This window comes from Ammospiza nelsoni, chromosome 20 (assembly GCF_027579445.1).
Source record: "Ammospiza nelsoni isolate bAmmNel1 chromosome 20, bAmmNel1.pri, whole genome shotgun sequence".
NCBI lineage: Eukaryota > Metazoa > Chordata > Aves > Passeriformes > Passerellidae > Ammospiza > Ammospiza nelsoni.
Window position 1 is genome coordinate 9,063,430 of NC_080652.1, and position 20,417 is coordinate 9,083,846.

The 20,417-nt window shown below is 48.5% G+C and overlaps 1 protein-coding gene across 2 annotated transcripts in view; it reads left to right on the forward strand.

The window, feature by feature from the left end:
* Positions 1-20,417, forward strand: part of COL5A1 (collagen type V alpha 1 chain) — a 133,127-nt gene that overhangs the window by 30,650 nt on the left and 82,060 nt on the right. For both annotated transcript variants that reach the window (XM_059486138.1, XM_059486139.1), the window contains exons 3-4: positions 230-443; positions 1,016-1,178. In XM_059486138.1, coding sequence (XP_059342121.1) covers positions 230-443; positions 1,016-1,178 — 377 coding nt within the window. The remainder of the gene's footprint in view (positions 1-229; positions 444-1,015; positions 1,179-20,417) is intronic.

Consider the following 20,417-nt stretch of genomic DNA (forward strand, 5'->3'; position numbering starts at 1 on the left):
AAATTTAAGCTAATTACTTTTGTAGAACTTTTGTTTTCCCAGCACAGGGGTTTCACCCCAGAGTATTTGGGGAAAATCCACATTTCAGCTGGCCCTATATAAACATTTAGGGCTGCTGATGTGCACACATCTGGAGACAAACCAGCCACGGCTCCTCAGACAACAGCGCTGTTGATGTAGGGATTATTTCCGAGGAAACCTCACTAACCTCTTTGCTTTTCCACTCCAGCTTCCCCCTTCCCAGAGGACTTCTCCATTCTAACCACTGTAAAAGCGAAGAAAGGAGGTCAGTCCTTCTTGATCTCAATTTACAATGAGCAAGGGATCCAGCAAATTGGTGTGGAGTTGGGTAGATCTCCTGTATTCCTGTATGAAGACCATACAGGAAAGCCAGGCCCAGAAGACTATCCTCTCTTTAGAGGCATTAACCTAGCAGATGGCAAGTAAGTGACATTTTGTGCACCAAGGAAAAAATCAGTTCATTGTTTGTATCCGTGCCAGCATGTTGAACGTTGTGTAAAATGGGAATCGTGCCTATAGAAATGTATTTGCACACCCCTGGCAGCTGACAGGTGCCCCACTCTGTCATTTTGGCCTTTGGTGGATTAATTTGACATCTGTAAGAATTGTAAATGAGCAGTCAGTGCTGCTGTCTGCTGCTTGTGGGGATAGGAACACTGATTTTCCTGCGAAGGGCCTTAAAAAAATCAGTTTGTCTTGCAAAATCCACGCTGAGGCTTGTGCAGGGCTTAAAAAGAGGGTGGAAAAGGGAGACAGCAGTGTGGTTTTATCCCTGCTTCCTGCTGAAGCCAGAGCTGGCCCTCTCCTGCCTGATTTGGAGGGATGAAAGCTGCCAATCAGCATTTCTCCTGCCAGCCAACCCTTCAGGCTCTGCCCAGGGAGGATTTCCATGAGAGCATCAGTTCCTGAAAGTTCATTTTATTTGTGCAATCATTGCCTTGTCCTGCAAAGCCCAGGGCAGTGCCTGACACTACTGTGGGCTGTGTCCTCACAGGTGGCACCGGGTGGCTCTGAGTGTGCAGAAGAAAAATGTCACCTTGGTTCTGGACTGTAAAAAGAAAATCACCAAGTTCCTGGACCGGAGCGAGCACCCCATCATCGATGTCAACGGCATCATTGTGTTTGGCACCAGGATATTGGATGAGGAGGTCTTTGAGGTGAGCCATGGCAAAGAGCAGCTCTGGAGCTGTTCCACGGGGATGATGAGACACTTCCAGCTCAGTTTTTGATTTTTTTGGGTTTTTTTTCCCCATAGTAAAACACTGTTGTTTGTGAATTTTAAGTTTATATTTCGACTTGTTGTAGTGCCGATGAAACCTGTGGGCCCAGTTTTCCCAGGTGGCCTCGGTGGAGTGGGCTCCTCTGGTTGTCTGGTTTCAAACCCTTGCTGGGGTCCAGGACCATCTCTACACTGGGATTTTGGAGCTCTTGGCACATTTAAGCTGGGAAGGGCTCACAAGGTTTTCCTTCGTCCTCATGCTGGGATTTAGAACTGCAGGGGCAGAGAGTGAAGGCTGAGGGAAGCAGCTCCCTCCCAAGGCCCAGCTCACCCTGGGGCTGAATTTGCTCTTTTTCCACTCATTGACCATGGATTCTTGGTTCTTTTGCTCCATTCTTTTGTTCCAAGCCCTTGCTGGGGTCCTGGAGCATCTCTACATTGGGTTTTTGGACCTTTTGGCACATTTAAACTGGGAAGGGCTCACAAGGTTTTCATTCATGCCTTTGCCGGGATTTTTGCAGGGGCAATGAATGAAGGCTGAGAGAAACAACTCCCTCCCAAGGCCCAACTCACCCTGGGGCTGTAGGAATTTGCTCTTTTCCCACTCATTGGCCATGGATGCTTGGCTCTTTTGCTCCATGACACGAGGGGACTCTCCTTGACAGCTTGGTTGGCTTGGTTGTCACCTCCCACACTCTGCTTCCAAAGGCAAAGCAAATTGCTGAGGGGTGGGATGTTCCCTGTGATGGAAGCAGAGAGGCAGAGCATTATTTATAGACAAGGTACAGATGGGAGAAGCTTTTTCCCATAGTTCAGTAGCATTTTAATGTCTGCATTTCCCTGGCAAAATCAACTTTTGTGCTCTGCTGCACTTGTGAGCCTTTCCTGGGGATGAGAATCCCATTCCTGATCTTTCTTGTGAGCTGGAATTGCTTCCTAAAACCAGCACCAAGTGCAGTGAGGTGTAGTCAAGCCTTGTTGATCTCTAGCTCTTTATTTTTATGGAATTTATTTAGAGGAAGAGCTGGATCTCCTGGGCCTCCCTAGCCCAGCAAAAGGATGGGAATATCTCCTATCCCTGGCTAATCAGAGCCATAGCAAAGCCAGTTCTTGCCTGCATTTTGCTGTCACTCAGAGGGAAGGTTCCAGTCTGTTTAACATTACCAACATCTGGGAGCTGCTCTGCTGTAAACAGAGCAGGAATGCCTGGGCTGGATAGATCTGCCAAAATCCCAGTTACAGAGTGAGGCCTGCATCTTGAAATTGTATTAAATTAAAGAGTTTTTTCCCTGGGAAGTTGAACAATTAGAATGGAAAGTAAAACCTGGGTTTAATGGGCACTGGAGTGTCTTTCATGAGTGTTGGACGTTCTGCCAAATATTTCAGCTCTGGATGCCGGGTTTTGACTTGTTACATAAAACTGGAGAGTTCTTTTCCAGCTCAGGTCCAGCAGAGCCACTGGAAGGACTTAGGTGTCACATCCTGGCTGGATGAAAAACCTGCACTTGGATTTTGTGAAGTAACAGGATTTCCAGAACTGCCCCTGAAATTTCAGGGTTCCCAGGTGGTTTTTAAGGCTCACCTGATTCCTCTGCCAGGGAGGGAACTGAACCCAGGTGTTCATGGGTGCTCCCTGCTCCTCTTTTAGCCCTTTCCATGGCCATAGTTCCCTTGCTGAAAAAACTTTAAATCCCAAGGGGCTGTGGGGATTGATGCCTCAGGTTTAGCTTTTATATTTTCAGATTCTGTGCTGCTTTAGTGGTGGGTCTGAGCTTAATACTAGGGGATGCTGAGCTCTGTGCACAGAGCAGGGAGACAAAACAATTCTGGCTCCAGCTGGGGACCAAGGACAAATGATCCAAATCTCAGCCCAAGAGCACAAACAACGTGGGCTGGAGAGAGAAAAACAAGCAGGGTGGGACTGCCTGGGCTAAAGCTGGAATTGGACAATGAACTGCAAGATGCAAATGGAGCAGAACTGATCCAAGGGAGAGACCCCGTGAGCAGTCGTGCATTTTGGGGCCATTTTGGTTCACCTTGGGTTCATTTTGGTTCATCTTGGGTGCAGCCCTGGCTGGGCTCTTGTGCTGCCCAAGGTGGATCCATTGAGGAGACCCTTTTAATAAATCCCTGCTTTATTCTTTAATTCCTTCTAGCCTCTATTCTAGGTCATGTGGTGACCTAAAAAAGCATCAGGAACCACAAGGCATCACAATTAACTGCAATATGCAAATGGAGCAGAACTGATCAAAGTGACAGACCCCATGACTGGTCGTGCATTTTGTGACCATTTTGGTTCATCTTGGGTGTAGCTCTTGTGCTGTCCAAGGTACATCCATTGAGGAGATCCTTTTAATAAATCCCTACTTAATTATTCAGCTCTGCCCAGCCTCTGTTCCAAGTCACCCTTCACAAGGCATCAGGACCTCCTCAGTTTTGGGGTACAAAGGAGCCTCTTGCCTGTTGTGGCTGTGAGCTGCAGCTACAAGATCTTACTGGCACTAATGAGAACTGGGTCATTAGAAAATACTTATTTTTCTTTGTCTTACATGTACTGATGTAACACAAGATGGATATAAACCCCCTCTAGTTCTGATATTTATCCTTTTTTCCTTTTTTCTGGTCGCCTCCTCACGCACCACTGAAGCCACCAGCAGCTTTAACTGGGGTGGAAGAAGCTTTTCTGAAGGCAGTGGACTAGAACCTAATTTCCTTCATATCTCAGCAACTCCATTTCCTTTGGCCCCTCCTTTCTCCTTTCTGCAAGGCTAAGCAGAAACTGTGCAGGCTCAGAACAAAGGGTTCAATTTCTGTGTTCCTGGAAAGCTGAGGGTTTCTGGAGCATGCAGGAGATGAAGCTGCTGCTGTCCCACCCAATCTGCAAACCCCAGCTCAGGAGGTTGTCCTAGGGTGATGTTATGATATTGGTATTTGTATTTTTTTGTATTGTTTTCTCCCAAATTTGCCCTAAACCGGGACAGAGGTTTTCTGCTCTGATGTGTTCGTCACTTTTGCTGGAAATTAAAAGAACCCAGTGAGGTGGGAGTGGGATTGGAGACAGGGCTGGGGTTGGCTCTGTCTCACACAGGAGCTGTAAAGCAGTGGGAACTCATATCCTCCTTGTCAGGACTGAAACCAAACCAGCCCCAAACACTTTTTGTTTTGGAATCTGTAATTATTGAAATGCTGGGGTTGTGAGGGGAGCAGCTCAGAGCCTGGATGGGAACTTCCTCACTCGTGTTCTGCTGCAAAAAAAAAACAAAAAAAAACCAACAAAAAAAAACACTTTAAAAAAGCCTGGCAGGAAAGGTTAGAGGAGTTTCAAAATATTTCTCCAGCAAAACATTCTTCCAGTGGAAAAATGACTTCCTCTCATTAAAATTCAATTAGCTGGGAGGCTCTGAGGGTCTCTGTGAGGGACTGGGGAGGGTTGAAAAGGGGCCAAGCCCCGGGCCCAGGTTGGACAAGCTGAGTTTTGTGCTGGGTTTGTTGTAAACAGGAGTTTACAAATGGCACCATGGGCTCTTGCAGGGTTGGGAGGATTCAAGCTGAGGGGATTGAGACTGCAAAGGGATTTTTTAATTTTATTTTGCAGGGGGAGAGGAAAGGACAAAAATCCAGCCTGTGGTGTGGATAAACTCTCTCTGCTGCAGTTCCTGTGGTGCAGCAGCACTGGGGGGAGTGAAGCCATGTGAATGTGTCTCAGTTTTGGAGGGAAAAACTCCTTTTAATTTGCTTTCCTTTAAATATAAATTAGAGACCAAGTCCTGGTAGTTGAGTGTAGGAATAGAGAGAGGGAGAAGCTTGGGAAAGGCTCTTTTGCAGAAAAAAAAAGCATTTTCAGCCTGAAAGGCAGGAATAATTCCCAAACCATTCTGGTGATGCCCATTTTGTGCCCATGGTCTGTCACACCTGGATCCCAGCAGGGAATGAGGGAATCCCATAACCCATAGCTGGGGGATCTTTGTGAGGGGAAAATGCTGCCCAAATCTGGGGCAGGGAAATATTTCCATTCCTGGGCTGGATTTAACCCCTTTGTGGGGCTCTTTGGAGGCATCTCAGGGAAGAAATCCAATGAGAAATTTGCTTTCTGCAGCAGGGAGGGGGCGAGGGGCCCAGCCCTGTTTTCCTGCTCTGTGTTCCTCCAGTGATGAGCAAAATGAGCTTTGCTCAGACCTTGATGTTCCATTTTCCTGCTGCATTTCCCATTTTGTCCCCTGATTTTCCACTCTTGGGCTGTGGTGTGCTGATAAAAGTCTTGTCCAGCCCCTGGCTCCAGAGCTGCAGTTGGCATCATTAAATTATGGTGTGGACATTGGTGAAAAATTGAGTAGGTTTTGGCAAAACCCAAGGACAGCCTAGGAACGAGTGGCTGCTTTTGCTGCCAATTTTTGTTGGTTCATCTGTGTGAAATTTTGCAGCCTTGTCCCAGAAGTTAAGTGGGGTTTTGACCCTCTTGGTTTGCAGCAGTGCCTGGAGTGGCTGAAGTGACTTTTCCCATGTGTGGAAAAGCTCAGGGCATGAATATATTGCTTTTTAAGGTCATTTTTGGCTCCTTTGGAAGACAAGGGGAGTTAATTTTGTGCAGCTGAGTGCCATAACTGTGTCTCAGTGGTGTGATTGGTGCTGTAAAACCTAAAAAAAATTGAATTCCTCTGATCTCAGCACCTGTGGCCAGGAGGGGCTGACAAAAAATTGTGCCAAAGCCTGTCCTGGGATGGGACACAGCACCCTGGAGGGTGCTGAAAGATGCTGCTTTTGATTTCCTCCCCTCCTTTGTGATTTTTTTTTTGTTTTGTTTGTTTTTCTGAAGCCCACGAGTGAAATCAAGCCATCAGACATGGAGGGAAAGCAATTTGGGATGAGCCAGAGAGGCTGGGCAGGATGCCAGAGGTGCTCTTAGGGCTGCTGAGAGCTCCAAGGCAGCCCAGGACAAAGCAGGACAGACAGACACATCAATGCTCCCAGCCCAGACATTGGGGCCCTTCAGCTGCCCCTGGGGTTCAAATGCCACCTCTCTTTTCATCTTGGGCCTTGTTTACACTTAAAAAACCGATTATCCCCAGGGTTGATAATCCCAGGTTTCATTTCACTCTCATCAGGGTGTTCTCCTTCCCTGTCCAGCTCTTGCATCTCTTATTTTCAGAGGTTTGTAGGTTATTCTACTCTGAGCTTGTAAGGTTGGATCAAAAGCTTTTGCTTTAGTGGAAGGGGTAGAAATAAAAGCACATTTTTGTACATGTGGGTGAATTTTATGGTGATTTTTGCTGGTTTTGGGGATGGAGAAGTTTCAGAGCCTCCTCTTGCAGGCAGACCTGCTGTTAACACATCAAACAGCTCTGTGTACTCCAGGAGGAGATTTACTCTGTCTCTCCTCCCAGGACTGATGTGCTGGGCTGCAGAGAACTCGGTGCTAATTCAAGTTAGACTTTGTCAGCTCTTCAGGTCTAAATCCACCTCTAATTCACATTTAGACCAAATTTTACCTTAGCACCTCTGTCTTGGCTGTTCCTGGTGGCAGGAGGGTCCTGTGCAAACATCAACAGCAGTGCCAAGGTGTGGGGAAACACTTCTGATAGAGGGGAAGCAAGAAATTCCCTCATTCAGGAGGAATTCCATCATGGAAAGGGTGGTCAGGCTTTGGGAACGGGCTGAGCAGGGAGGTTGGGAGTCCCCAGCCCTGGAGGTGTCCAAAAAACACCCAAATGTGGCACTCAGGGTTTGTGACAAGGTGTGGGGGTCAGGCACAGGTTGGAGTAAATCTTGGAGCCTTTTCCCATCTAAATAATTCTGATATCTTCAAAGCAGCAGCATCCCCAGAGCTCCCCATGAGCTCAGAGCTGGACCCAGCACATCCTGCAAGATCTGGAGCAGGGAAAGCCCAGATTGATGAAGTTTTCATTCAACTTCAAAAAACATTTTTAAAAATTAGTGATTTTTACTAATCTGGATTTGGAAAGGGTGGTCAGGCCTTGGGAATGGGCTGAGCAGGGAGGTTTGGAGTTCCCAGCCCTGGAGGTGCCCAGGAAACACCCAAATGTGGCACTCAGGGTTTGTGACAAGGTGGGGGTCAGGCACAGGTTGGAGTCAATCTTGGACCATTTTCCCACCTAAATAATCTTGGGATTGTGGGATCTTCAAAGCAGCAGCACCCCCAGAGCTCCCCATGAGCTCAGAGCTGGACCCAGCACATCCTGCAGGATCTGGGCTCAGGAAGGAGCAGAGAAAGCCCAGATTAATGAAGTTTTCGTTGAACTTCAAAACCCATTTTTAAAAATTAGTGTTTTTTACTAACCTGGATTTGTCTGTCAGGATGCACCACAGATCCATGTTCCCATTTCTCTCCCCCTGCCTTGGCAGGCTGCTGAAAGCAGGTAATTTACAGAGCTGGCTGCCTGCTCTGCTGGCCCTGCCAAATCTGATTTCACCTCCTTTGCTGTGCAGTCTTTCAGGGAGTGCAAAGAGGGGATGTTTTACACCACCACCATATATCACAGTGTGAGAGGATGGAAAATAAAACCTCCTGAGCCAGCATTTAGGGATCTTTATTGAAGATGTCTGTAGCTTTCCCCAGTTAGTCTCCTAGTAATTCTCCATTTGCTTGCTGGTTTCCTCGTCATTCCTTCAGCTTTGCCTTATTTTTTTTTTTTAATTTTTTTTTCCAAAGGATCCTCTTTAAAATGGTGCACTTGAGGCATATGGATTAAATCACAGCTCTGAGCTCTTCCAGGAGAGCAGTGCTGCCTAGAAAATGTCTGCAATTATTGAGGATTATGCCTCTGGATGGGTTTGCAATGAACAGGGAGGTTTTTGGGGCAGCAGTCCAAGCGATGCAGTCCATCTGATCAAAAATGTGAAATTTGGCCCCGTTTGGCAACACCTCAGCCACAGCATCACCTTACACAGGTGCCCAGGGACGTCATCTGGTTTTATCAGGGAGGGAGGGCAGCACCTGGGCCAGAATAAGAATTGCAAACCAGCTTGTAAAAGTGACTCTGGGCTTTCATTTCCAGCCCAGAGTGGCGCTGGCTCCTCTGACCCCTCGGTGCCAGGTGCCAGCGAGGAAAGTGAGAGCCTGGCTGGAAACATCAGCTGGATTGTTTGCATACACTCTGCTGAAACTCTTGTTTTCCATCTCCATTCGCTGGGTAATTGCAGGTTCAGCCATCTGGCCTGCACTCAAGCTTGGTGACTGGGTCAGCCTTGCCTGTAATGATGGAGCCTCGTTAGTCATGATGACAAAATCCACTTTTTTTTTCTTTTTTTGTTGGTTTTTTGGGTTGGTTTTTCCGTGGGCTGTTTGTTTTTTTGGTTTGGTCAGTGGTAAATTCCATTTCATGAACTGTCAAAGCAACTGTGCTGGCATGTGTGGATAATTAGTGCTGTTTGCTGGTATCGAATGCCTGCGGGCCTCTGATAGCTTACAAAGCACTTTATTGTTCAAACAGATCATAAAAGTGCTTTTATTGATGTTTCAAACACTCCTGCAGTCTATCATTTATCTTTTCAGGGTGCCAAGTGAAACATCAGCCTTAGGAAGCTGCGTGGTCTGAGAGCTTGTCCAGATTTAAGGCCTGGTTTTAGGAGGTGCCACCACCACAACCACTGGGGGTGGAAAAGATGAATTTTTAATGTTCCACACACCCTAAACCAGGCTGGAATTTGGTGATTTGGGTGGTTTTTGGGCTAGGATGGCACTGTTGAGGGTTTTGTTGGTAAATGCTGAGGAAATGAGGCGCTTAGGCCTGAAAATCCAGGATTAATGTGCTCTGGGAATTCCTGGTGGAGGATGTGGGACCTCATCCCTGTCTGAGGAACCACTGACACCCTGCTGCTCCTGGGCACTGTAACTGGCATGTGCCAGTGGAAAATCAGTATTTTTTTGGATACTATCCCTCAAAGAAGCAGTTTGCAGCCTGATGGTTGGGTAGCAGGGGCTCGCACAGAGGAGCTGGTTTGGAGGAGCATTTCCCCAGGGGATGCTGAGGGGAAATTTGACTCTGCCATGACTTTGGGATGCTGCAGGGCTCTCCATCCCTGCTGGCCTGGAGGGGACAGGCGCCTCGTGTCCCCTTCCCCTGGCCTGGGCTGCAGAAAGGAGCAATAAACCACAGGAAAACCGAGCGATCTCTGGGAGGCAAAACTCATCCTTTGGAGCAATTTCCACCCCTCCAGGGACTCTGTGGGATTTGGGGAGCTGTGGCTGGTTGTTCCTGACATCCCCCTGGCAGATTTTTGTGTTTCAGTGCTGGCAGGCAGCAGCCCCAGGCTCGTTTGGGGTGATGGATGCTCCGAGGTGCGGGGTCATTTCTCTTTTCTGGCTCAATTTTCAGTTTGTTTCCCCCCTCCTTGGATGGGAGGAGGGGGATGAATTTCTTCCATGGAAAGTCTGAGGAGCAGGAGGCTGATTGCTGAGGCCAGACAGGCTGATGTAATGCTGGAAAGCTGCTCCTCTCTCCAGTGACATCATTGCAAGGTTTGCAGGGCTGCTGTGGATCTGCAGGGACCAGGATGGAGTTTCAGGGGCAGGGAAAGAACCACAAAGGGATTTGGGAAGAAGCAGCAAATGGATGTGTTGGGGAAAGATGATTTTCCTCAGCTTGAGCAGTGGGGAAAAGCCAAATCCTTGTGCTTTGGGGGAGAAGTTTCCAGCTGAAGGTTTTTGGCAGCATCCCTGAGCAAGATGGAAAAGGGATTTTTGAGAGCAGAGCGTGACAGGGAGCCCTGGCCCAAAGCAGGGCATGTTCCCTTTCCCTGCTCACTTGGGGACCTTGTTCTATGTGGGAGGTCATTCACCAATTAGTGCTACTTCCATAAAAGTTAAATTTTTTGCAGCCTGTAAATAGGAAAAATAATTTTTTATTTAGAAAAGGATGATGGGTTTTGATTGTTGCAGTGAATTTGTAGGAAGTAAAAGCTCAGCTGAGCCAAACTTCATGAGCTGGAGGAAGAGGATGATGAGGCTGATCAGGGTTTGTGTCCTTGTCAGCCTGGTGGTGCTTAAGCTGCTGCTTCTCTGCAATTCCAATCTCTTTTGCTATTTTCCTGCCTTTTTCCACTTTTCTGAGAGCAGGACAGAGTAAAAACCCTCCCCAACCTCAAAACCTCTGGGCTGACTCCGTGTTCACCCCCTTCCCTCATCACTGAGGCCTGAACAAATGAAGCACATGTTCCTCACACATGGTGAGGTCTTTCCGAGTCCCTTTTTTTTTCCTTTTTGGAGGCAGTCTGGGCTGCCTGCCAAAACCCAGAGGAAAATCCAAGCCCACTGCAGCCATCCCCAGTGTGCAGGTGTAGTCGTCCCTCTGACAGAGCTGGAATGGAAATGTTCCCAATAAACACATCCCCCAGGGATGGGAGCTGGAAGAGGGGATTCCTAATGATTTCTCCAGAAGGGTTGGATGGGGATTGGGGTGTCTGGGAGTTTTCTATCCCCCTGCAAGAACATGGAAAATAAATCCCTGACCGTGGGCTCGTTGTTCTGCACACGCAGCCAGCGCTGGCTGGAGTTCAGGAGGTCAGAACTGCTCAGACAAACAGAGCTTTGAACAAACAGGGGAAAATCAGTGCTGAAAGTGACTTTTGGGTGCCGTCTCCTGCTCTGGAATGGCTGCAAACAGTGCAAGGTTGTCCTGAGGCTTTGGTGCCTCACAGGAGCAAATTTATCTGCAGGTTTGGTTTGTCCTTCTGTCAGCTTGATGCTCAGAATGGTGAAATTTGGGCTGAGGATGCTCAGAATGGTGAGATCCAAGGGTGAAATCTGGGCTGGGGATGTTCAGAACTATGAAATCCAGGCTAGGGATGCTCAGAAGGGTGAGATCTGAGCTGAGATGCTCAGAAAGGTGAAATCAGGGCTAGGGATGCTCAGAAGGGTGAAATCCAAGATCTGGGGATGCTCAGCCTCCACTGCATCCAGTCCTGTTCCTTCATGGGTTTGCTTTGGAGAACCTCATTTCTGGGATGAATTTCCCACCTGATTTTCAGGCCCCAGGGTGCACAAACCCAGCTCCCATCCTTGAGATGAAAATTCGAGGTGCTATTCATGGAACTATGCAGGTTTTATGCTTCAAAAACCACAGAAAGATCAGCTTTCTCCAAAGATCATCCAAGTCCAACCCCAAGGCAAGATTTAATTTTATTTTCTTTTAATGCTGAATTTCAGGTGGTAGATGCTGCATGGAATAAATGAAACCCAAACCATTTTTCGTGGCCAAAAAAAGAAAAAAAAAACCCAATTGAAAAAATGCTTTGGGGTGTGAACATTAACAAAGGGCACATTTGAGTTTCCTGGAAAAGGAGGGAGGAAGGTGTGTGGATGAGAGGTGTCACACCTATGTTTGCACACCAGCTCAGCTTTCCCTTCCCAGCTCCTTCCCCAGCAGCCAAATTTCCAGCAGGGGTGGGAATTAGCAGCAGGAACCTGCACAAAGCCTCCTCCTCGGGTGGTCCAGCAGGTCCCTGCTCCATGCTTGGCTGATTGCTGCCAGCCAGATGCAGGAAAATCCTTTTCCAACCAAAATTTGGTGTTGAGTTGCATTTTCTGTGTGTGTCAGCAGATCTCCCCGAGCTGAGGGGTGTAATCCCATTTCTATCCCCAGATCACTTTGGAAGCCAGGTCTATTTTCCCCCCTTTTACCTTTAATCCATAAAACCTGGATTCTGTGTTCCCCTCCTGGGGCAGAAAACGTTCCAAGTGCTGATTAAAGAGCTCTGTGCACACAAAACCCCTTGGTCCTGAGCCACCTTGGTGTGGAGGAAAGCTCAGGGTGGCTCTTGGGGGTGGAAATCCTGTCTGTGGGGCTGAGGAGACAGCAGCTCCACTTCCACATTAATTTGGCTATGAGGGGAAAAAAATGGAGTAAAAGCAAGTTTGGGTAGCTCAGGAGGCTCCTGTGGGCTGGGACTGGAGGTCCTGATGTGCTCTGGAATCCAAAAACCCTCTGGTGTGGTGCTTTGTGTGGGCATGAGGGAAGAGATGAGAATGTTGGCTCCGTGATTCAGAAGGCTGGTTTATTATTTTATTATATATATTGTATTAAAACTATACTAAAAGAATAGAAGAAAGGATTTCATCCGAAGGCTAGCTAAGAATAGAAAAAATAAGGAATGATAACAAAATCTTGTGTCTGAGAGTCCAAGCCAGCTGACTGTGATTGGCCATTAATTAGAAACAACCACATGAGACCAATCCCAGATGCACCTGTTGCATTCCACAGCAGCAGATAACCATTGTTTACATTTTGTTCCTGAGGCCTCTCAGCTTCTCAGGAGGAAAAATCATCAGGAAAGGATTTTTCATAAAATGTGTCTGTGACACTGGCACTGGGAGTGAGCCCAGGTGGAACTGTCTCACTTTAAGGTCCCTTCCACCCCAATCCATTCTGGGATCTCAGGATTTCTTTGCTGCTTCTTCCCTTCCTGTCTGAGGAGCAGGTCCTCCATCCTCTCCTGTTCCCCACCTTCCCCAAATCCTCTTTTTCCCTGCTGTGGCCAGAGGTGGGAACGGAACCCTCTGGATCTTTGGGATCAACACCTCCCAGGCAGACTCTGTGCCTCTTTTTTTACACTAAAACCTGAGCAAGTGCCTCCGCTTCAGCTCAGTGAGTTCTCAAATGAGTAACTCAATCCAAAAGCTTTACTCTGTATTTTCCTCCTCATGATCCACTGGCCTATCCATCCTCCTGTGGGCAGCAGAATTCCTAATTTTCCAGAGATGAAAGGGAAATAAATCAACGTGAAACCAGAGCCAGGCAGCGGTGCAGAGGGGGAAGACACAAAGGAGCAGCTTTGTGCTGGGCTTGTAATGAGGGGGAATCTGTTTTTAAACCATCCCTGATGGTTCACACATATGTCATGGAACAAGAACTCCTCCAGGAGAGCCATGGGTTATTGGCTGATTATTTGATTTGGGGGAGAGGGGAAACTTGGAATGGTGTGAGCAGGGCTGGGTGAGGAGGTGGCAGCAGGGGAATGGGATTTGGGGTGGGGGAAAGGCAGCACTCAGTGGGGTGGTGGAGGGAATTAACTGGGAATTGGGGTCAGGTCTGCAGGAACGGGGAGCCAAGGGAAGCTGGGCAGCCTGGGATTGGTATTGAGGGAGTTTTGTAGCCTCCTCTCCAAGGAAATTCTGTGGACAGCCTGGGTAACAGGATGGCTCAGATGGGGACAGCAGCCAGGCTGTGGGGCTGTTGTTACCCTGGCTAAGTGACACAGAGTGGTGGCACAGCCCAGGCTGTGCCAAGGGAAGGCTGGGCAGCCTCAAATTTGAGATTGAGGGGAGTTTTTGCAGACTGTGCCTCCTCTCCAAGGAAATTCTGCAGTTTTTTTGTGGACAGCCTGGGTAAGAGGGCACTGCTCAGCTGCGGACAGCAGCCAGGCTGTGGCAATCTTGTCACCTTGGTGAGGTGACAAAGAGTGGTGGCACCTGAGCCAGATGGAAAAGGGATTTTTGGCACCTCAGGCTGTGCCAAGGGGAGGCTGGACAGCCTCAAATTTGAGATTAAGTGGAGTTTTTGCAGACTGTGCCTCCTCTCCAAGGAAACTCTGCAGTTTCCTGTGGACAGCCTGGATAACAGGATGGCTCAGATAGTGACTGTGGGGATGTCACCTTGGTAAGGTGACACAGAGTGATGGCACAGCCTGGGCTGTGGGAAGGCTGGGCAGCCTCAAATTTGGAATTGAGGGGAGTTTTTGTAGCTTCCTCTCCAAGGAAACTCTGTGGACAGCCTGGGTAACAGGATGGCTCAGATGGGGACAGCAGCCAGGCTGTGGGGATCTCACCTTGCTAAGGTGACACAGAGTGGTGGCACAGCCCAGGCTACCTGGTGCTCAGAGAGCAGTGGAGGACAAGGGGAAATGGGGCCTTGGGTTTTTTCCAGGGATCCCTAATGAGTGGGATGAGGAAAATGGAGCAAAATCTCTTTTTGAGGCTGGCAGGGTATTGAGTGTGGGTGTCCTTTGGGGTACCCCTCACACAAAACCAGGGGATGCTTTCAGAACTGCTTCTGGCCCCATCCTCTCCCCCATCCCAGCTTTATTCAGTGCCAGTTCCAGGGCTGGCACGGCAGGGCACACAATGCCAGCCATTCATTTGGCCCCATTCAGTTTGCACAGGCCTGGGCTGGGCTTTTGTGGGATTTTTCTTTTCTTTTTCTTTGTATTTTTTATTTGAAATTTCCACGCTGGACACTGAAGGTCAGGCTGACCCTCTCCTCCTTTATGTAAATGCCTCCCACAATGTTCAGGCCATCATTTGATGCAGCTTTCCAGAGGGTCCAAATGAGGTTTTTGGGATGCTGTCCATGGGATTGAGCCTTGCTTGGCACATGGGACACTCAGGGTGGCTCTCAGGGACAACACCACTGTGTCACCCTGTCCCACTGCTTTGTCCTTGCATGGAAATTTCATTTCCTGACTGTCAAGATGAGGCTAAAATTGCAAAATCCCATTTTTAGGAGCTCCCTGAGTTATTCTTCATAAGCATACCCAGGCAAGCAAATGTTTTGAGCAAGGATAAAGAGATTTTTTTTGGTGAATAGTCTCATTTGCTGCTTCAGAAGCATAATCTGACTTGATGCTTCAATTAGGGAACAAAACCACTCCGTGTGAATGTACCTGAGCCAAATCAGCTCCTGTTGGAAAATAATGGGAAGGAACTGCTGGAAAAACTGCTGCTGAGGGGGTTTTTCACACTGGTGGTTTGTTAAAGCTCTGGAATGGAGAATAACTACAAAAAAGGGTAAAAAACCTCCGTGTTTGAATTCTGGGGAGGTATCTGAGGGATGGATTTGGGGATTTTGAGGGATCTCTTGCTATAAAGTCCCACTCAGGGGGTGGCTTTAATATTATAAACAGATGGAAGGTGCCTTGATTAACACAACCCTAAAAACTCAGTTTTGAGCAGCTTTTCAAGCATTCCTTTCAAAGTTAAATTCCCACTAGGAATTTATCCTCTGGAGGGGGGAGAAGGCAAAACCAGCTGTGCAGGGACCACACCATAAAGGATGGATGGAAAAGCAGTGAGAGCTCAGCACGTGGTGGTTGCGGGGCCTCTATTCTTGGGGCTGTAATTTGTGTGCAGGACAGAAATGCTGATTTGGGAGCCACCAAATGAGGAGTTTGAAGGCAGAAATCACAGAGGGCCACAGGCTGCTGTGTGGTCACAGAGGGGGAAAAAATAACTCCAGGGAGTGTTTGGAAGGGCAGGAATGATCCCAAATGTGTTGAAAAAATAACTCCAGGGAGAGTTTGGAGGGGCAGGAATGATCCCAAGTGTCTTGAGCAGATGGAGCAGCCACTAGAAAGGCTCAGCTGAGGTGGCAGTGCCAGCCTGGATCTGCTGACAGGTATCCAAAAAATCCCTTGGATCTGCTGAAATCCCTCTGGAATCTGTTAGCTGAGAGCTGGACATGCTCCCTTCCCTCCTCCATCTGTTTGGGGCTGGAAAATTGAGGAGAATTGGGGTTTTTTTCTTTCCATGGATAGGCACAAAGGCAAGGAGAAGTGCTCATTTTGTGGTGCCTCAGCCCATGTTTTTCCAGCAGCTGTGGGAATTTGGGAAACTCAGACATGCTCTGGGATTAGCCAGGCCTGGATCCCTTCTAATTTGTGCTTTGTGGTTGCCTCAGCTGCTGGTAGGGACATGAAAGGGGTGCTGGGGACATTAAAGAGATGTTGGTGTGTGTCTGGTCTGATCAGAGGAGAGCTCAGCACAGTCAATGCTCTGGGATGGTTTCTTTTCCTGAGCTGTCTGTTTCCATGACATTTATAGCAGTTTAATTATCCTGAGCCTCTTTGCCCTGTCAGAAGTGATTGAAATCAGCCATCAGACAGAAGAATTATCGGGACAGACAGACACACACCTGGGGCTGCACACAGGGATCACCCAGGGCTTGATTTTGGTGGGAAAGCAGCCAAAAAAATGCAGGGTTATCCTGATGAATTCATGAGAAGAGAGAGCTTCCTCATGGCTGAATTTAAAGCTTCAGATGAAATCACTCCCCCAGGTTTCTGGTGCCCATGAGGTGAATATTTAGGGGTGAGCAGCTGCAAACTGGGTTTACAAAAGGTTTTTGCTCCTTTGGTGAAGATGCTTCCCTCTAGGAAATGCCTACAACAGCTTTACTCCAAATCTTTGCTCTGAGTAGGATTCTTGTAGGGAAAGATCCAGTCCAATCTGAGCTCCTTGTAGGGGTTAAAAATTAACTGGGTGGGACTGGAGGCCCCATAAAACCCCACAAAGGAGAGCTCTGAACCTACCCCAGCTCTGAGCTCAGCATCCCCTTCCCTGTGGCTGTGCCCAGCACACCCCAAAGCTGCTTTTCTCTCCTTCCAGCTCTTCCTAGAACCCAGTTTCCCCTTTTTCAGTCCAAACTGGGCAGGGGGAGCAGCTGGTGAAACACTTTGCTGTGATCATGGCAGTTTGGGAGCAGCCAAAGGAAACTGAGGCACTTTGGGTGGGTTTTTACCTTTTTTTTTTTTTTTTTTTCCCTTCTCCCCCTGAAATGGAAGGTTCAGCTTTGGCCAGCAGCTCTGAACTGAGCCAGCAGAGCAATTCTTTCTTCCAGTCAAGCCTGGTTTGTGCATGGGTTAATCAGATCCAAATCAGATCCAGTGTGGGGTTTATAACCCAGGCAGAACCCAGCCCCAGTCCTGCCCTCAGAGTGACAGAAATCCCCCAGAATTACCCCAAAACTCCCAAATCTGGGTGTTTTCCCTCTCTCAGCGCAGGAGCTGGTTGAAGTCAGCACTGCTTGAAGGTGACATCTGAAGGTGTCACAAGGACAAATATCCAGAATTAGAGAGCCAAAATGAACCTCAATCAGGCAGTGATGGCATCCCTGAGATCCCTGAGGATTTTCAGCACCCAGGGACACCCAACAGGGGCAGCTGCGCATGGGGACATTTGCAAAGCCCCTCTGAGGGTCACCCACCACACAGCTGCTGCTGCAGAGGGAAAATATTCACTTCAATGGGATGAAACCTGAACTACAGCTCAGTAAAAACCTGTGGTTCAGGTTGCTGGTTCCTCACATGTGTTTCTGATCTGCTGGGGGGGCTCAGGCCATCTGCTCAGAGCACACAATTAAAAAAAGAAAAAGTTTAAAACTGCTCATTTTGCAAATGTAAAGGCTGGCTTTGCTCTCGAGTTTCATTTTCCTATTGTGATGTTCTCTCTTTATTGGGGTGGAGAGAAGTGGGACTGGCAGGGGCTTCTTCTTCCCTTTCTTTCTATTCTTTGCCCTTCAAAAACCTGAACTGTGCCATTATTTTTCCCCCTTTTTTTGCAAAAGAGCTGCAGAAACCTCTCCTATTTTTGCCTCTCCTATTATTTTTGCCTCTCAAATGATTTTTTGCCTGTGCTAGCACACAGTGCTTGGCCAGGGTGGAGGAAAGGAGGGAATATAAAGCGGCCTTTTGTCCCAGCAGCCCCTCTCCCAGCCCAGCCACCCTTCCAGACTGGGCCTGCAGCCCCATCCTGCTTTCTGTGGCCAGAACTGATTGTTTTGCACCCAAAAACCCCAGGAGATAAATTGTGGTTTGTTCAACAGACATAAATATATAAAAATAGCCCAGCTGAGTGGCTGAGCAGGTTGTTGATTTAAGGCTATCTCTCTCTCTAGGTGTTTTTTAGCAGCTTTGTTGTTTTTTTAAGGCACCTTGGCTGCCTTTTCCCTTTCCTGCTGTCCCCACTGCTTGGCTGCTTTTCTCTGGCTGCATCTCCCCAATCCCACTGAGGTGAAATGCAGAGAAATCCAGTTTTAAGAAGGACCTGGAAAAAAGGAAAGTGAAAAGCAGGGGGGTAAAGGAAAGCGAGAAGCAGGGAAAGCAGAGTGGAAGTGAAAACCCAAACCTTGCCAATATTTGGCCCCACAGTGGTGATGCCACCAGGCTCCCAGGGCTGATGTCAGCCAGGAGGAAAACCAGAAGCCACAGAATCATTTTTCCTCAGGGTGGGTCCTGCTCTCTGGTGGAATTCCCTGCAGCAAACACTTAAAAAACACTAAAAAGCCACTTTTGTGCTCTGAAGGGGAGCACACAGCCCACGTCTGGTGGTTTGGAGCCCCAGACATGAGTCAGGGGACAGCTGGACACATCCCCTGCCTGGCCCAGGATGCAGGGACGGGACATTCAAACCTCTCTCCACTTTTTCCTGCTTGTGTTCCCTACCTTAAATCTTTAATTTTCTACAGGAAATCCCAGCTGCAGCCTGGCTCTGTCCCCCCATGGAGGGGCTGTCCTTGCCAGCCCTGCTGAGGGATGCCGTGCCCTTCCCAAAGTGCCTTTTCCAGCTTGGAAAACCAAAAAAAAAAAAAAAAAAACTGGAAAAATGAACTGCTAGGGTGCTCAGGGTTGTGCTTGTTTTAGGGTTATTGATTCTGGGGTTATCTGGGATTGGGATGGGAAGTGTCCACCTGGAAATGGAGCTTGTGGTGGTGCCTCCTGCCCTGCCATGGAGTCCTTGGCTGGTATTTGGGTGTTGGCAGAGCGACAGCACCTTCAGGAGAGCTTTCCAGAATTAGCAAAGCCATCTGGCTTTTGTTCCCCTCTAAGAGAATGGCTTGTCCTTCCCTTCCAGTGAGGAGTCCTTGCTGAGCTGCTCCACACTTGGGTTTGGGATAGCACACAGACAGACCTGAAGTGTTCTGTGGGCTCTGCAAGCAGCCTTTTGCTCCAAAAATCCTCTTCATTTTAAGGCAGGATTGAACTGAATTGATTAATTGAATTTTAAACAACAGCCACGAGGCTGCTGATCCAAGGGTGCAGCACTTATGGGGTGGAAAAACAGAATTTGGTTTTGTGTTAGGGCAGAGCTGGGAGTTGGGATAGCACACACAGACAGACCTGAAGTGTTCTGTGGGCTCTGCAAGCAGCCCTTTACTCCAAAAAACCTCCTCATTTTAAGGCATGAGTCTTAATTGAATTTTAAACAGCCACGAGGCGGCTGATCCAAGGATGCAGCAGTTAGGGGTGGAAAAATGGGATTTGGTTTTGTGTTGGGGCAGGGCTGGGAGTTGGGGACAGCATGGAGAGGTGCTGTGGGTTTTGAATCAGTTCAGCCTTGGTTCTCCTGGGTTTTGCACTGCTTCAGCCTTGTTCTCCTGGAGGGGACAAGGAAGGGACAACACTTTCCTGCCTTGTTTCTTCCAACCCAGCAGGCAGGAGGAACGGAGAATTCAGGGATCCTCACAGCATGGAAAATTGCCTTCCTCCCTGGGACTGTAAAACACAAAGGTTGAGCAATTAGCAGAGAGGTTAATTAGCACCCAGCCAGAGGGCTGATGCTCCTCTTGCTGCTGTGGGCAGGGGAAGAGCTCGTGGGCTGTGATAATTGCAGAGTTTATGCTCTGCAAGCCCAAAATCAGGGACGGTCCTGCCTGGGATGGGGCTGGGGGTGCAGCACTGGGCTCAGAGTTTCACCAGCTCAAATGTGGCATCAAATCCTCTCAAGGGATGGGAAAAGTTTCTCTTTTTCACTGCATCTCTGTGTGGGAACTCCAGTGAAACTCAATCAGGGATCAGGGATACTCCTGGCTGAGCCTGGGCTGAGGGTGCAGCACTGGGCTCAGGGTTTCACCAGCACAAATGTGGCACTAAATCCTCTGGAGGGCCAGGGAAAGTTTCTCTTTTTCACTTCATCTCTCTGTGGGGACCCCAGTGAAACCCTAAGCCCGGTGCTGCACCCCCAGCCCAGGCTCAGCCAAGATCCCAGAGTTTCACTGGAGTCCCCACAGAGAGATGCAGTGAAAAACAGAAATTTTTCCCATCCCTTGAGAGAATTTGGTGCCACATTTTGTGCTGGTGACACTTCTCTCCCTGCTCTGCAGAATCAAACCTGTTTTTCCAAAGAGGGCTGGGCAGAGGCTCCTGTCTGAGTGCCCAAAGCAGCAGGAGCTGTTCTTGGGGTAACCCCAGAGCAGCCCTGCAGCCCCTGTGAGCAGGATGGGGACACAAACATCCAGCTGGGTTTACCCAAACCACCAGGAATGTGTAGCTGAGTCACGGCTCTGTGCGAGTCAAGCTTTACCTTTTTAAATTTATTATTATTTAGCCAAACTTTCAACAATTACCTTCCCTTTTTGCAGTGCCCAAAGGAGGCTCTTCAGGCACCAGCTGCTCTGTCTGTGGGGTCACTCCTGTCTGTGCCTGGCCAGGAGAGGGCTCAGGACATGGGGAC